Genomic DNA, 16068 nt, shown 5'->3' with positions numbered 1-16068 from the left:
CAGACCAGGGGAGACCATACCTCGCGATACCGGCATGGCGAAAAGCCATTGCTGGAGTTCATTGATCCTATAGTAATTGTAATTAATAGACTACGGATATTTATGCAAACGAACGCGGCGCGATTCGCCAGTTGATGATACCATTAATTGGACAGAAGCTTTCTGCTTCGATAAACGTTTGCCTCGTTTTCTTCGTGGCAGAGAAGAATTTCGTCGACGAGCGAGCAATTTTTGAGGACGATCATCGATCGCTGTCCATTTATTCATTTATTTCTATCCATCACGTAGCGGAGTCTGTTCGAGTGTGAATGTGCAACGACTTATAAATAAATCTATATAATGGACGCCGTATTCACACCTGAGGTTCTTCGTCGAATTGTGACGTCGCGGTCTTGGGTTGTGTCGATTCGTTGTCGATGTTGATCATAGCACGCGAAGACTTGACACGAATACGCAGAAGGACGTAATCTGCTTTGGACGTATTTATTCGTTTAATTCCGTTGGCCGTCGACGCTTCGCAAGACCTTAAACGGTTCACCGAGACTGTACCCGATAACGAAACAAGTCTCTGATCTCCGAATCCAATTGCGCCTTATCGTATCATCTTTCTCGGCTTACCTGTTATCATCCGTTTTTTTTTTTTTAAGCAGACTTTATAAAACACCTAGCCTTAGCGAAGCATGGATCTGTTGGAATTAAAATTCCACTGTCCGAATCCCCAGAATCCTGTCTGGGGATCCGATCATGACTGCCGATATAATCGCCGTACGGATCGACAAGAAAACAACATGTTATTCCGATACTTAAAGTTAAGGGTTGAACGAGTCGGAGAGAGGTTCCATGTCTCGGCATCAGTTCCAGAGGTGGCCGGTGTGCATCTTGAAACCGGTAGTTCCGTGGAACCAATCCCGTTCCGCGCCGTTTCTTGGATTCTTAGGAATATATAGGTCATTGAGCGTTTCCGGAGAACGGTGAAACTCGGGAGTGTCGGCTGGCTGTTACGAAATCAGCTGTGCGCCTGCCTCCGGTTGTTGTAGGTCGCGTCAGGACTCCCCTCGGCCTCCCTTCTGCTCGTTCTCTCTTCCATTGGTTCCTGGGTCTTTCTCTCTCTCTCTCTCTCTCTCTCTCTCTCTCTCTCTCTCTCTCTCTCTCTTTTTCTCTGGCCAACCGGGGAGGTAATGAAGGAGAGGGGATGTTAAAGGTCGCCTCAACGCGGTGATCAATACGAAGCCTACATACCCACCTTCCCTATCAGACCAAGGGAATACCCGAAATGATCGTTCTCTCGAAACTGTTTAATTGCCCCCTTCTCCCGGCGATCGGTCCAACATCAAACAGTAATCGAAGCAGGATCCATTAGAAAAACCATTGTCATCGATGACGACGAGCTTTTTCTAGCGAGTGGGTTGGCTCGGACACAAGTATTTCGAAGATGTTCGAAGGAACCAAACGTATCCACGGTTTAACGAGATATCAATTTGTTTTGCCAAAACGTTGCAATCCACGATACTTTCGCAAATTCCTTCGTACACTGTTTCTCTAATTCTAGACTTCCCGATTAACGTGTCTGCAAGTGTCCAGACTTCGTCTAGTCCCCGTCCCGTGGCACTGTACCCAACATGTATAATTATTGCATCCCTTATTCCCTATGCTCCGCGCTTTCTGTTATTCATTGAGCCCTAATGAATGGCAACCGAGGGAATGTCGTCGGTAACCGCGGCGACGGCGACGACGGCGACGCATTCGTGAATCGATCAGTTTGCAAAGAATCCGTGCCGCGTGCAGAGGAAGCGCGCGCAATTGTCGCAGACACAGACAATCTGAATACACGGTATCGAAATCGAAAATATCGACGAAAATTCGTCCGTTTCGCGCAGCGGTTCTCGGTTACGTAACGGCGCGGGGCTGGCTGGCATCAACCTAAAGAAAGACGCTCGCGCCAATGGTCGGGAGAAATGACTTTTCTCGCCTGTTTGTTATTTTTAACATCGCCGGTCTGTTTTATATTCTTCCCGACACATTACGAGTTTATAATCAGCCACGAAGTACAGATTGGTCCAATCAAAGGATCCCTCTTATTGCCACTCGAACAATGTTTATCGTTACGTCTAAATCGAATATCAAATCGGAATATTTGTTGGACATTATAGAAATATTAGAATGACAACTGAATCGTGACTGAATAAAATAAAGAACTTTTTATACTTTCGGTGCTTATTCGTTCTGCTTTGGACTTCTAGGAATACCATTTCTATGGATTTCATACGCAATCCCTATGGTTTAGGCCTTGGCTCGACCAACAAGCATTCCGGGAGGATTTCGCGACACTTCTCGCTTCTTGTTTCTCGCGAGTCGGCAAACGAGAAAATTATCGCCCGGAGAACGCAACCTCTGTAACTACCGCTTTAAATACCACAATAAGCGTATTAAATGAACGGTTTAACTGGCTGGAGACCAACGATTTTATCTTGTGACCAGCATCGTGGTCGGCACGGCCGTACGAGCGCACAAGCAAATATTTGCCGTACAGTTTTTCAGATGGTGACGACGCTACGTTGTGCGACGACGCACAACGAACCGAAACCTTAGGAAATTAAGCTTTCGCGAACGAGACATTGTACACAGTTTTTACAGCCCTCGAAAAGTGCTGTAGTGCAATCATTGTCGGAAGAGAATCTGGTCGATGCTTCGATGTCAATGTCCCAATGATAGAGTCCGCTGACAGCGCACAAGGTGGTTCCGCAATTTCGGCGCACGTTCCTCATGTTCGCGAATCGGTGGTCAAGAATCCCGGTCGACAGCCACCTTGCTCGGCACCTTGCGTTACATAATGTCAGCGACGACGTCCCTGCCAGATATACTTGTATTCGGTGGAAACCGACGCGACGCGGTAAGCGCACCAACTTTATCCTCCCGAGATCCCCGGACACGTTCGAAAACATCCACGTTTAAACGTTTCCTTATTGATCAACCCTACAAGCTCCGCCATTATTTTCCGGCAATGTCTGATTTATGCGCATTTTGAAGGCCGCATCACACATCGCGTGTATCGGGTTGTCGGAGAATTTCTAAATCTTCTTCGAAACTACGCTTTAACCTGTTGGGACGTAGGATCATTGATGCTGGAACGATCGAGATCGAGCATGGTTGAGAGGAATAGATTTTTGAAATAGAAAATGGGTTGCAAATATTTGTATCTCCTCATATAATATAGAAAAGCACATTTTTTTCGAAGTAGTAACTGAATACGAATAGTACGCGGTTAAATATATTTGAAAACGCTATTTCCATATGTAATAACGCTATTTCATACTATCTCAGACGAAGTTTATTTGATCAATTCTGTATTAAATGGGAAGATGCAAACTATTTAAAAAATCTATTTTTCCTAGCCCTGAGGTCGAGTCATGTCGGAACAGCGGTGATAACGATACACCTTATCCTGGAACCGATCGAGTTTTGCATGACGTAAAGTTTCACCGTCGATGCTATCTGGTCGAAAAGATTCCACGCAAAGTGTAAACATTTCAAACGCAGCGCACCTGGGTCGCATCGGCAGTTTTGAATATTCGAAAAGGTCGTCTCTCGATTATAAAAAAATTACCGTTCTCATGTAGCAAATTCGTTCTCATGAAGCAAATTCGCATCGAGTCGATGCGTGACCAATGCAATTTGCTGACGAAATAATTAAGCATCGTTCAGCAAATCCTGAACAAGATCGTCCCCGAACAGATCGATGACACTGCTCATTACGTCGCTTGTTAACGCATCAATTAAATGAAAGAAACCTCTATTACTTGGCACTCGAATCTATCGACTTTCATCTAACTTCGGTAACAACAGACATCCGCCGCGTATTTACTCTGATTCTTAATCCATTCGAATATTCATCGTTGAAACTAAAGCGGCAACATATTACTTTCGTCGGTTAAGAATACGGGTTCCGAAAGTGTCGAAGACATTATGTATATCGAAGGAAAGCCCGAGAATACTTGTACCGCGCGCACACGGCCGATCCATTATTTCAAGAGACGTACTATCTCTTACGCAAAAGCGCAATTATCTAGCGGTTTGGCGCAGATTAAATTTAGCGTGGAATTTTGCTAAGACAGGGAGACCGTAAACTTCTCGGAGGGCCCAGCCGCTCGCTGGGACCGAAATACACGGCGGATACCACCAACGCCGCTCGAATTGTTCTTCTCGTCGCACAACTTTTTCTTTTTTCCTTTAGTCCTTCTCCTATGTCTGCTTCTGCTTTTGCTTCTGCTTTGCCGCACGCCAGCGTCTCTGCGAATGTAAATCTTGTCAGCAGCGGTACAGTCGTTCAAGCAATTCGCTGTGACGCGGCTACGCGATGACGCGACGCTACCTACCAATGGTTCATGGTTCAAAGTGATGGACGTTTCCACGGTAATCATTTTCACGATAAATTACGCGTCGATGATGATGTAGAATACCCGTGAGTATAATCGGCAAACTAATTTTTTAAGGGAAATTACGCAATTTGTTCGCTCCAGCCGCCATAGAGTGCAGAGGGGGATCGAGGGTCACGAATGGCATTTGTTGCGGCTTGTTAAATTTGTTCAAGAGCCCCGCACTCGTGCGTCCCCGATCCGACATCCATTTGTAGCGCGACAGAAGGTGCAAGTAACCTGTAAACGAAATAATCATGATCGTTTAGTTGTTCTTACGTGAATCGTTGATGCAACGCATCTGCACGTGCACGACATACGTTCATACATGCAACGACTATTTGAAACGACGCGTACGAATCGTGTCGCAACTCTATCGTTGTAAAAAGATATATGAATTTTCCGTCTTTCGAGCTTTAAACTGGGAACAATTAGAAAAATACAATTTACGAACTGTATCGAGTTTCGAGGAACGACGATTCCCTTTCGAAAAAAGCATCGAGTACTTTTGTTATCGTGAAACAGGTGATGTTTGCCGAACACTTTCGATCGTTGTCAGCCGATAAATCTAAACGCGATAACCAACGAAAGTTCGTGCGAATTTAGCGATATTAATGCTGCTACTCCGCGAGCTGTGAGCACAGATATGTACGGAACTCTATACTTGAATCTTCAATGATCTGGAAAACCGGATCGTACAGTACTTTCGAGTCGATAAACTGTAATTTTCCACTCTCTACCCACCCTCTGTTAATTCAACAAGGCTGCAATTGTCGTGCAGTTTCTGTTGATCGACGTGTTCTTCCTTCCGTTTATGCATTCTTGGATAAATGGATAAACGATGAACGCGCGATAGACGATAGCGAGCGAGTGTAATCAATTTTTAAAGACAACTGATAGGGGCAAGTTTTTAAAGTAGCGTTGAAAAAACATTTTTTTAAGTCAAGCTTAACAAGAGGCTATTGTCGAGAAAAAATATGAAAAATAAATATTCTCGGAACACTGTGCAGCAGACATAGAGGAGCTCTAATTATATTTGGCAAGAAATGCTGGCACAACTTTAGAATGGTCGACATAATCGATTTCACGGCCACCTCTTTGTTAGACCAAAGAACTGATACGTCCTGCAACGACACCTCCGACACGTTGCGACACGTGTCTTCGATCGTTGCAACCACCTTACTGTACGTCAGTAACAAGAAAAACGGTATCCATAACGTGTCCCTAACGTACGCGAAATAAATGAGCAGCAGCAACACAGTGGCCTTACTCGTTGCAAATGTTGGCGCGCTGGACCTATTGCATAAAAGTTGTAACCCTGAATTTCGGAATCTTTCGAGCTATCCAAGCCATCTTCCGCCCAGGTGTTTATAAACGTGTAATTATCTGCGGCCAAACGCTGTTTCGCTCGGTTTATGAAAAACTATACTACGGTCTATTTTCGAACTTGAGGATACGCTGTCGTCGGGCAGACATGTTGGACCTTCTTCTATGAATTTAAAGAAAAGTCTTTGCTAAAATGCCAACTGTTCTTCATCGTGTTGCAGAAAGTTCCGGTGTATTTTTAGCGCGGTTCCTGCCGCTCTCGTGTCTCATCTTTCTTTGTGCTTCATCGTTTCTTTTTTCTTGATTTCATCATGGCTGACTACTTTCTTTGAAATTCATCTAGCAGTGGGATAAACATTTCATTGGTATGATTCAAAGATACGTCTAAGCAGAATTAACCTTTTAGGCACGACTGAATATTACGCGACTAAAGTTTTCCATAACTAAATTACCATTTCTCTCAGTGTATTGTGTATATACACTTTCTCTTTAATCGTTAATCTTAATAACTAATAATACAATTGAGTAAAACCACTATAATGGCGTATCACGCCTAAGAGGTTAATGAGAGATACAAGTTTTTCGTTAACAGTGAGTTTGATCAATTCTCCGGAACAAGTCAATTTTAGTACGCTGTTTAGAGAGTAGTCAGATCATTGCGCATAACACGTTATACGGACACAGTACTCTCTTCGTTCTGCTCTATTATGCTCCAGCTAATTTCATCTGTACTCGGTGGACTGACCTCATGGATGTTTGCCGACGGACTATATGCGATATTTTCAGCCGGTTGCCGGTTCTTTACTGCTACTGGTGGAATTCAATTCAATATATTAGCATATTCCACGGCTAATTCAAATTTACCAATTTCCCATTTTCACCTAGAATTCGTATAAAAGTACATTGAAATTAAAAATATCAATTGGTTCATTTAACACTAGATTGCCTAAGCAAGTCATTTTGACTGCTTTTCAATTTCAATTAGAAAAATAATTATGTAAATAATGACACAGCTTCTTATAATTTTGTGACTTTTTCTACAACATATAAATGCGTTTATTAATCATTGTTTAACCTATATTGCCGGAAAGCAGTCATTTTTCCGTCTTCAAGTTCCCGTCTTTCTAGTGTTAAATCCATGTCAATTCTAATTAACAATGTTCAAAAAATAATATGTAAATAATCAGATATCGTTGGCTTCCGATAAATGTTGTTTTTATTTCTGTTTTCTTTCAGATCATTTTAAACTACTGGATCTATGTGCTGAAAATACAAAATTGAGTCTTGATTTATAAACAAATAATTTTTTGAAAAACAATTAATCTACAGTCTCTGATGTTCTACAGATACTCGAAGAAAAATGTAGACGGTAACTGATATGTTTTATAAAAACTTTCTTTTTATTAAAGAAAGCTTTAGATCGTAGGCAGAGTACTGGTGGCGCAACCCGTGGCAAAACACTGAAACTTTTAGCGAATTACCAACTTTTTAAAGAGAAACGTCTGTAGCGGACTACAGTGACCTGCATTACCTGTATTGAACATAGCATTATTTCTTCAATGTTAAGTTATGTATATAACATCTTTTAACATTTAACTGGTATAATTTATTTTTATGTGTTTCATATTTGTTGCTGTTAGATTTTATCGTTTCACACATCAGGTAGTGGTGATGTCGACCACGATAAAACGCTTAAGTTGCTAACCATTTACCGACCTGTGTTTCTGAAGCCTCATGTTTGGGTAACAAAATAATACATTCGATGACCAGTCTACTCCTATACCTTATCTATGATAATACCGTTTCCACTGACTCGGTGAAAGTTACGACACTGCCCTAGTCAATTCAATAAGGAAAAACGCTCAAAAACGTGATTTTTTCCTTTTTTCAACTAGAAAGTATTAATTACATTTTTCACTTTGACTCGCTAAAAATTTATCGGGATTTAATATTTTTTCTTGAAATTTTTGCGTAGCATTCTTCAATATATTTTACGACCGTTGGAACATTTACAAAGTTCGATAAATATATCAGGTAAACATTTGATCAACTATAGTATTAGTTCATTGAGAATTATTGTTCTAATATTTTACAGTAAATATATTTATGATTTATATCATTAGAATTTTTATGTTTAAATTATAAAAAATAAATCACTTGCTGTATAAAACATAGGGCCGATAAGTGGTATATTGGCACTGTACCTGAGGAAATTTAAATAGAACCGCCATGAAACAGATTCGGTACTCGAATCGTTCGAGTCGAACGTCATCTTACGATACTTTAATGAACGATCTCACGAAAATTACGAGGTTTTGTTAGAAGTAAACACACCTATATTGTGCATCGTGATTTTGACAAACGGTGAACTATACTAATTTTATTCACTGTTATTCACACACAGTTCTTTTTCTAGTGTTTCACAGTGTCTCTATAAAATGCATACATTTTAGTTGGTGTCGCAGAACTTCCATGTTCTATTAACCTTAATGCAATTACTGAACGTTTACGATAAATACGATATAGTTATCGTGAAATCTAATCAATTTTTTTTCTCTTTTCTCTTCAATTTTAACGCATAATTTGCCGCTATCGAGTTTAAAACGGCGTATTAGCACGTTCAGTAGATTATGTGGGATTCAATGTTCGATGAACTCGACGAAATTCGCGTTAGGAGTTATGCAGAAGTACTTGACCAAAAGCAAGATGACGAAGATCATGAAACCAAGACATCAGCGGAACAGGTAAATTTTCTCAGTCATTAAAACTTTCATATTAATATCCATTTATTGTAATTTTGTTCAAAGGAGCGTGTGGAAAATCATGTACTTAAGTTATACAAATCAAGTCATACACCCACTTTAATGACACAAAAACATATAAAAAAATTAAAAATGCTAATAACTAATCTTGATGGATCTTATGAAGTAGGTGCTCTTCACTTCTATTCTTTTTATTATCTTTCTATTCGTTATTGTACTTATGTATATACTTTACTGTTTAGTGTTTGGATTGTAGCAGACCATGGTTGTGTTATTGGATCTTACATTGTCTTCAACTCTTAGGACATCGTTTAGACGATGAAGAATATTCTAGAATTACTTCTTTCTTAGCTAAATGTCAATCTCCTGAAGGAGGATTCGGAGGAGGTCCTGGGCAATATCCTCATTTAGCTACTACTTATGCTGCAGTAAACTCATTGTGTATCATTGGCACACATGAAGCTTACCAAGTAATTGATAGGTATATAGAAACACCTTAAAAAAAAAACCATAATTATCGATATAGAAACTATTTTATAAATAAAACACCTATATGTTAATTGTAGGAAAGCGCTTAAACGTTTTTTAACGTCCCTGCATGGAGAAGATGGTTCTTTCAGTTTACACCTTGATGGAGAAGTAGACATTAGGGGTATATACTGTGCACTTGCTGTAGCAAAATTGACAAATGTATATACTCCTGAAATTTTCAAGGGATCAGAAGACTGGATAGCTAAATGTCAAACTTGGGAAGGTGGTATTGGGGGTTGCCCTGGCATGGAAGCTCATGGTGGATATACATATTGTGGACTAGCATCCCTTGTACTTCTTGGGAAAACAGATTTTTTTCATTTAAAGTCATTACTGGTATATAGTATAATATAACTAAATTGTGGATTTTATGCATTTGTAGCACGTTTCTTATACTACTTTCGATATCATGTATTGTTAGAGATGGACAGTGAATAGACAAATGCGGCTGGAAGGTGGATTTCAAGGACGACCAAATAAAGTAGTAGATGGCTGTTATTCCTTTTGGCAAGGTGGAGCTCTTTCATTGATACATGCAATTTTAACAAAACAGAGGAAAGTGTTCAATTCTAATTACTGGTTGTTTAACCAAGAGGCCTTACAAGAATATTTATTAATTTGCTGCCAGCATCCTTGGGGTGGTCTGTTGGATAAACCTGGGAGGTATAAAAGCACTACTGTCAAAGTCATCTATTCCTGTTATTATAATTTTGTCATACCAGGAAATTTATCGAAATATTTTTATCCATTTTAGATATTCAGATATGTACCATACATGTTATGCTCTCAGTGGATTATCAATTGCCCAAAATTCTCCACACCCTCTAATTATTGGACCTCAAAATATAAATTTGTTGAATGTAACTCATCCTGTATATAATCTAGTACTTACTTGTGCAGCTAATGCATTGAAATACTTTAATAGACAACCGATACCTGCCTGAGTATGTATTTACTATTTCAAGTGCATTAATAGAGTAACAACTATTTCTATTCTATTTTGTGAAAAAAGTTCAAAGGGGCAGATTCTATTTCACTTCATATTAAAATTGACCAACAAAATGTACATACAGTAATGGTTCGATATCTGTCGCAACTTTTCGATTCTACTCCTGTCGCAGTGCTATTGCTACGCCACTGTAATTTATCGATTTCTTCGCTACGCCGATGCTGAGGTTCGACGGAGTCGATGAACACGTGTGCTGCGGTACGCGCCGCGGCTCCTTTGACTCTAATTCCCGGAAGACAACTCATAATACTATAACAAAACTTTTTTAATTTTAAGATTTTAAAACTGAATTTCTTTTTAACATATTGCTGATAATTTTCTGATTAAAATGAGACTAAACATGACATAATTTTACCGTTTTCTTCAATAACCGTGACGTGTCACAAAGTTAAGATTTCTAAGAGAATTTCATAATAGCATTTCAAAAAAGATCTACGGTTTTTTTAAATGTTTTTTTTCGTAAATAAAATAAAATACTTGATTCGTATAATGAATAAATACGGTGTAAAATATGTCGTGTTTGGTATCATTTTAATTGGAAAAATCTGACCAATATATTAAACAAATTTTCATGTATAAAAAATTGGAAATAAGAAAGTTAAGTAATCGTTTTTATGCTAGCGTTACAATGTATGTATTCATAGCAATCTACGCCGGCATGCGGCGGCTGCCTTTCCAGGTTACAATGTAGTTTCGTTCGCCCCGAGTCTCGTTCCATCTATCTCTTTTATGAGATGTCCCCAACTACAAAGGCGAGCCGCGAGGATCGATAACCGTGCCTTCAGATTCAGTTCGTGACGACTTTCGATTCCTACTCGGCGACATTAATTGAATCATTACTGTATAATGGTACTTATTAATAAAATTAAGAAGTATTAAAACAATTCAAGAGATAATTCATTTTTGTAAACGTGTCTGTAAACTCAGGATACAAAATTTTAACCTAACATAAATTCTATGACATTTGATTCAATGACAAAAAAATTATTGTACGATACAATTATAAATTAAAATGTAAAAATAAATAATTGACAAAAATGCATGTTTGATACTGGCGATAATATCTACTCTCTTTTTAATAAAAGTTCCATGTGAACACTTCTTCTTACCAACTAATATGTATAACAGAAAAATGTTAAAGCATCTATTTTGTTAGAAAATATTAAAACAAATTTTATTCCAAAATCTCGCATAGAATTGCAAAAATGTCCACAATGTTACTATACAAATAAATACTTCTATTAAAAACTTAATACATATATATGTAAAATTTTACATATGTAGAATACATAAATATAGACCCTTAATATGTACATATACACAGTAGAGCCTCTTTTATCCGAAGGTTTATTTTTGTAATATCCCAATTCTAAACCGTTCTATTATCAAACAATCTCATTCAAATGCTCTACTAAGATATAGTGTATCTAAGTAATGCAATAATTAGGTAATAGAACATTTAGATATTAGAATATTGTAAAAATGATTCTGCAAATAATTAAGTCTCTAATAGTGCTTGTTTGAAAACGCTACGCAAGGAGTGGGGTACTGGCGCATGTGCAAAAAGTCCCGCACTGTGGCGCGACATATTCATCGGGTGAACATTATAACAATGCCTCATCATAGGAAGCACACGCGGGGCTAATTCTGAAGTATGATCAAAGAGGGGATTTACATCGCATCGCGATTGTAGTACAAAATTATAATGTCACGCGATAGATACATACGTTACGTCACTGCGCGGAACTCCTTGCGCATGCGTCACCAGCCTATTTCTTCTCTTTCACCTATTTTGCCGCGAACACTGCATGCAACTGCGTACGGAAATGCCGCAAACACGAGTTGTATGTTGCAATGCTCGAAAGGACGTTTATGAAGTTTTGAGGTAAATAATGTCATCGTCAGAAAATTGTGTAAAACAAATTCTATAAGAACAAATTACTTTTCAGACATAAATGTGCATAGAAAAAGTCTACATCAAGAATCATTTTTATAGTTGTTCCTAACCTGAAAAAGAGGTTATGGCGAAATACTTGATACAGGCAATACTTGCGGGTACACGGGTCGTCGGAAAAGCATTCGCTCGAGCACTGCGACAAGAAATTGCTGCGAGTCAAGAAGCTGCTCGCAGAGCCGGTGGTGGAACCAAAGGCGCTCAACATGTAGCAGCTAATACTAGAACTGGAATTTCTTTGGATGAAGCGTTACGTATTCTTAACGTAGATAAAATAAATGAAACGGATGCTATTGAGCGTAACTATAAGTACCTCATGGATGTCAACGACAGATCTAAGGGTGGTTCATTTTATATTCAGTCAAAAGTAGTACGTGCTAAAGAACGTATAGATGAAGAGTTGAGAAACACAACCGTACCTCCACCTAAGAAGAATTCTATGCAACAGGATACAGCCCAACAACCTTAATAATTGTTGTACCTCTAAAGTCTGTACATATAGAAATATAATTAACTACCTATATTTTAATTATAAATAAATAGTACAGAATGTGCTATTGAATGAGATTGCTCCGACTGTATTTTATTAACTATTAAAATATTAAAATGAGAACAGACATCTTATGTATGAGTAGGAATTTTACAAGGGTTTTCGCTTCCATGTATTTTCATTCTCATACTGCCTATGCTGGAGTCATATTATTACTTTTACGGTGGGAAAATACTGGAATATAAAAAAATATTGATAGTTTTTGTACGTGGTGTATGTATATAAATAATATAAACATATATGAATGTACATATATTCTTAAGAGACACATTGATTTGTGTGGCAGTCTTTTAATACAAGTACTCGCTCATATACGAGTCCTTTTCGTTGTGTAATACTTAAAATTCAGTACTTTAATCCCGCTGCCTTCGCATCTTCCGGTTCTATCCTGTTTTGCGATTGGCGAATGCTTAACCTTTCCTGATTATGGCAAACAGACCATAAACTAGGTAAATATTTTGGTTTCATGCTCGCAAGAAAATGTTCTCTCCATATACGTTCCAATTCTACTAATCCACCTTCCCTTTTTTCAAAGTACTGAACCACCTGTAGAAAAGAATGTATATTATATATTATTTCAAATTTGTTAATAAAAAGTTGCAATCATAATGTTTTGTAGTTTATACCTTCAAGCCATGGGGTTCATATTTAGACTGATCATAGTTCGACATTGAAGCCCTATTATTTTTTAATTCTTCACTCAACACGTCAAGAAAAAGCGGCGTGACTTGTTGACCTGTACATTCTAAAATATATTGTTCAAGTTCCTTCCTTCGTACATCAGGTAAAGCTTTTTCTCTAAGCGCTTCAATGGCTGAACGTAGTTTTCTATGATTATTTACAAATTTATTGCGTATATGCGTTAATGGACTAGTCAGAGGTGCATCACATATGTCTGACAGCTTTCTTCTGAGCTGCAGATCATGACAGTTACTCCTTTGATGACATATTGGACACAATAACAATATATCATGAGACTGATGTGCTTTCATAACCACTGAAAAATATTTACCAAATTTTATTGCTTCAGTAAATCGCTCGCAATGTTAAATTATTTACAACTTTGGTAACTTACATGGGAAGTATTTACGATACTCTCTAGGAACTACACTTTTCCTAATAAATTTTTCTGATGAACCGCACACTACGCATTGATTAATTTTGATTTGTGTATAGTATTGTCCAACTTCCCCCAAAGCACGACCAGAAGGTTCAAATTTTAATCTTACAGTGAATGGTTCTTGTTTAACCATTTCTCCCAATCCTTTGTTAATGTACCATTCTGCTTTTCTCTGATCACACGTACACAATATGTCTCCATCCGGTGCTTGCAAATAACAGTTGTGATAAAGTGGTCTATTTCTTGTAGGTACACTATTTACATTAGTACAAATATTATTATTTTTTTTCAAGTCTTGCTTAAATGCATCCGGGTTACTGTTTTTATTGTTTTGTTGATTAACAACAACATGTGTTTTTTGTTCCTTGAACCTTAAATAAAGAATTCACAAATTATTGTTCATTTATTGAGACTTTTATAGTGGAGAATAAAAATTGTTACCTCGTATCGATTATACCATTTGGTATATAATAAAATTGCCTCCTTCCGTTTCTATTACATATATATTTTATATAGTTTGTAATATTCTCCCAAATAGAGTACTTTTCCTTTATTTTTTGCACTATCTAAAAAATACAAGACAATTTAATCACTGTAAACAGTTTCTTTCACAATATTATTAACATAATTATAATATTAATATATTTTTACCTGGTCATAAATAAGAACAGACGCAAAAGCATCACAAGCAGCATATGCTACCTGTTCGTCTGTAAGAGTGTCAGCATTCCAATTGCCACACCTTACGTCTATCAACTTATACATTACTAAATCTAAGTATTGTAGGCTCATGGCAGCCAAGCTTTTTGGACTTGGCAAATTTGTACGTTGTGCCAATGTCCTTAAGTCAAGAGTACCACAAACTCTACAGCCATAATCTGCTGTTATTTTATGACCATCTTCGTACGACGCAACTCCAACTTTAAGAATACATTCATTTTCCAGCAATTCCTAGAAAATAGTCCTATATTTCTGTGCCTACTATGTGTAGTATTTTATAAAAATAAATCAGAGATATTTTACTTTCAATTTTGGAGGAATATATCCAATTCTGCCAATGCGAAAAAGGCCACACACTCCATTAGATGTAGCAAGTTGAAGCAGTGAGACAGGTCCATTATTGAACCATTCACAGTCAAAGCCCAATACTTTATTAGATAAATTACTGCAATATAATAATATCTACTTGAAATTTTAGAAATAAATAATGTTGCTATATAAGCATTGATATAAGTTACAACCGAATAAAAGCAGAAAGTGTATAAACACAGTTAATATTCTAAATATAAATGGACTGTAACATGAGTCAGAAAAACTGTAAATACAACATTGGTGTGTACTTGACATTCACAATCAAAATATGAGCAATATCCCCAACTTACCAGCGAATATGTTGAACAGCGTAATCACATTTTTCTGGAGTGTCTGCCAAAATGATTTCATCCAATTTAATGTTAATATCCTTTTTCTTGTTGATCTCTTGTTTATAGCTTTTATTCTTGATGGTTTGACAAATATGTTTCATACTTTCAAATACATTCTTGCGATACTTAGAGGCAAGTAACACAAGACCAACTGTTACACAAACAAGAAACATATTGTTCTTAGCAGGAGGCATTAATCGCAAAGATAAAGTTTTATTCTCATGAGAGCTAATATTAAAAATTTTATATACAATTTACTTCTTTTCACTTCACATGTGCGCATATAAATACAAATTTTAGATAAATATTTACATTAATAATTGAATAAATTAAATAAATAAGTTAAATAAATCTATTGTTACATTTGAATTACAAGAATTATAAAGTGATCGATCGTGAATAATTGAACGATAATTGGAAAATAACAAAGAAGAAAAATGCTACGCGAGGTGCATTTCAATAATTAAGTTATAAAAAATATTTGAATAGTCGCGCAAGAGATACATCACGATTCTAATTTGTAGAATTTATTTGTTAACCGAACGAGGTTCAAGGTAATCCGTAACTACTTGAAGAAACGGCCGACGTACGCGGCTACGGATACCACGCACAACCACGCACGACTGCGATATGTTTACCACACACGATTACCATACTTTATCTTCCTAATTACATACACACTTTGCTTGTCGTATTCACGCTTCAATAGATAGCATGTTCCCCGTGCTGATTGGTCAACGATATTCTGCGCGACATTTTTACGAAAAACATGGTATACTATTTTCAAAATTTTTAAAAATAGGTGTGTGTGTCTCAAAGAAACGAGAAATTGTATACTCTGTAAATTTTCATTTTCATTAACAACGTTAAACACGTGAAATATAGCCGACATACGTTAAATTTTAAACGATTGTTAAGAACATATGAAATATAAATATATACAGTAAATTGAGGAAGTATTTCTCTTATTAACGTATCAA

The 16068-nt window shown here is 37.3% G+C and overlaps 3 protein-coding genes across 9 annotated transcripts; 2 read left to right on the top strand and 1 right to left on the bottom strand.

Moving 5' to 3' along the window:
* The first annotated feature begins 5617 nt into the window (after nt 1–5617).
* Nucleotides 5618–11169, top strand: Fntb (Farnesyl transferase beta subunit). Of its 4 annotated transcripts, none has more exons than XM_078176706.1 (10): nt 5618–5776; nt 6975–7107; nt 7379–7636; nt 7714–7772; nt 7914–8482; nt 8546–8665; nt 8743–8981; nt 9067–9367; nt 9453–9694; nt 9786–11169. In XM_078176706.1, the coding sequence occupies exons 5-10, from the start codon at nt 8369–8371 to the stop codon at nt 9973–9975; spliced, it is 1206 nt and encodes a 401-aa protein (XP_078032832.1). In that variant the 5' UTR covers nt 5618–5776; nt 6975–7107; nt 7379–7636; nt 7714–7772; nt 7914–8368; the 3' UTR covers nt 9976–11169. The 4 variants fall into 4 exon arrangements, with proteins under 4 accessions (XP_078032832.1, XP_078032831.1, XP_078032834.1 ...); XM_078176705.1 differs by having other exon boundaries at nt 7158–7636; XM_078176708.1 differs by having other exon boundaries at nt 6975–7636; nt 7914–8102; nt 8336–8482.
* Exd2 (Exonuclease 3'-5' domain-containing 2) lies at nt 11085–16030 on the bottom strand. Of its 3 annotated transcripts, none has more exons than XM_078176702.1 (11): nt 15766–16030; nt 15047–15239; nt 14688–14829; nt 14316–14615; nt 14106–14230; nt 13620–14035; nt 13171–13541; nt 12897–13090; nt 12308–12718; nt 12048–12221; nt 11085–11965 (listed from the first exon to the last, which is right to left on the bottom strand). In XM_078176702.1, the coding sequence occupies exons 2-9, from the start codon at nt 15187–15189 to the stop codon at nt 12703–12705; spliced, it is 1707 nt and encodes a 568-aa protein (XP_078032828.1). In that variant the 5' UTR covers nt 15190–15239; nt 15766–16030; the 3' UTR covers nt 11085–11965; nt 12048–12221; nt 12308–12702. The 3 variants fall into 3 exon arrangements, with proteins under 3 accessions (XP_078032828.1, XP_078032827.1, XP_078032826.1); XM_078176701.1 differs by lacking the exon at nt 15766–16030 and having other exon boundaries at nt 11085–11528; nt 11828–11965; nt 15047–15755; XM_078176700.1 differs by lacking the exon at nt 15766–16030 and having other exon boundaries at nt 15047–15755.
* On the top strand, nt 11789–12561 carry Blp (mitochondrial import inner membrane translocase subunit Tim16). Of its 2 annotated transcripts, none has more exons than XM_078176709.1 (2): nt 11789–11925; nt 11990–12561. In XM_078176709.1, the coding sequence occupies exon 2, from the start codon at nt 12062–12064 to the stop codon at nt 12461–12463; it is 402 nt and encodes a 133-aa protein (XP_078032835.1). In that variant the 5' UTR covers nt 11789–11925; nt 11990–12061; the 3' UTR covers nt 12464–12561. The 2 variants fall into 2 exon arrangements, with proteins under 2 accessions (XP_078032835.1, XP_078032836.1); XM_078176710.1 differs by having other exon boundaries at nt 11837–11925; nt 12037–12561.
* Nucleotides 16031–16068: the final 38 nt, after the last annotated feature.

Source organism: Augochlora pura, chromosome 3 (genome assembly GCF_028453695.1).
Source record: "Augochlora pura isolate Apur16 chromosome 3, APUR_v2.2.1, whole genome shotgun sequence".
Lineage (NCBI taxonomy): Eukaryota > Metazoa > Arthropoda > Insecta > Hymenoptera > Halictidae > Augochlora > Augochlora pura.
The sequence above is the reverse complement of the archived record's forward strand: the minus strand, read 5'-3'. Positions and strand labels throughout refer to the sequence as shown.

Bases quoted from the DNA above. Each gene is read 5' to 3' on its own strand.
- Blp (XM_078176709.1), top strand. From the start codon at position 12,062: ATGGCGAAATACTTGATACAGGCAATACTTGCGGGTACACGGGTCGTC.
- Fntb (XM_078176706.1), top strand. From the start codon at position 8,369: ATGTGGGATTCAATGTTCGATGAACTCGACGAAATTCGCGTTAGGAGT. The intron at 8,666-8,742 runs GTAGGTGCTCTT...TTTACTGTTTAG, and splicing joins ATCTTGATGGATCTTATGAA to TGTTTGGATTGTAGCAGACC. The intron at 9,695-9,785 runs GTATAAAAGCAC...TATCCATTTTAG, and splicing joins CTGTTGGATAAACCTGGGAG to ATATTCAGATATGTACCATA.
- Exd2 (XM_078176700.1), bottom strand. From the start codon at position 15,282: ATGCCTCCTGCTAAGAACAATATGTTTCTTGTTTGTGTAACAGTTGGT. The intron at 14,830-15,046 runs GTAAGTTGGGGA...ATTATATTGCAG, and splicing joins GCTGTTCAACATATTCGCTG to TAATTTATCTAATAAAGTAT. The intron at 14,036-14,105 runs GTAACAATTTTT...TCTTTATTTAAG, and splicing joins AATGGTATAATCGATACGAG to GTTCAAGGAACAAAAAACAC.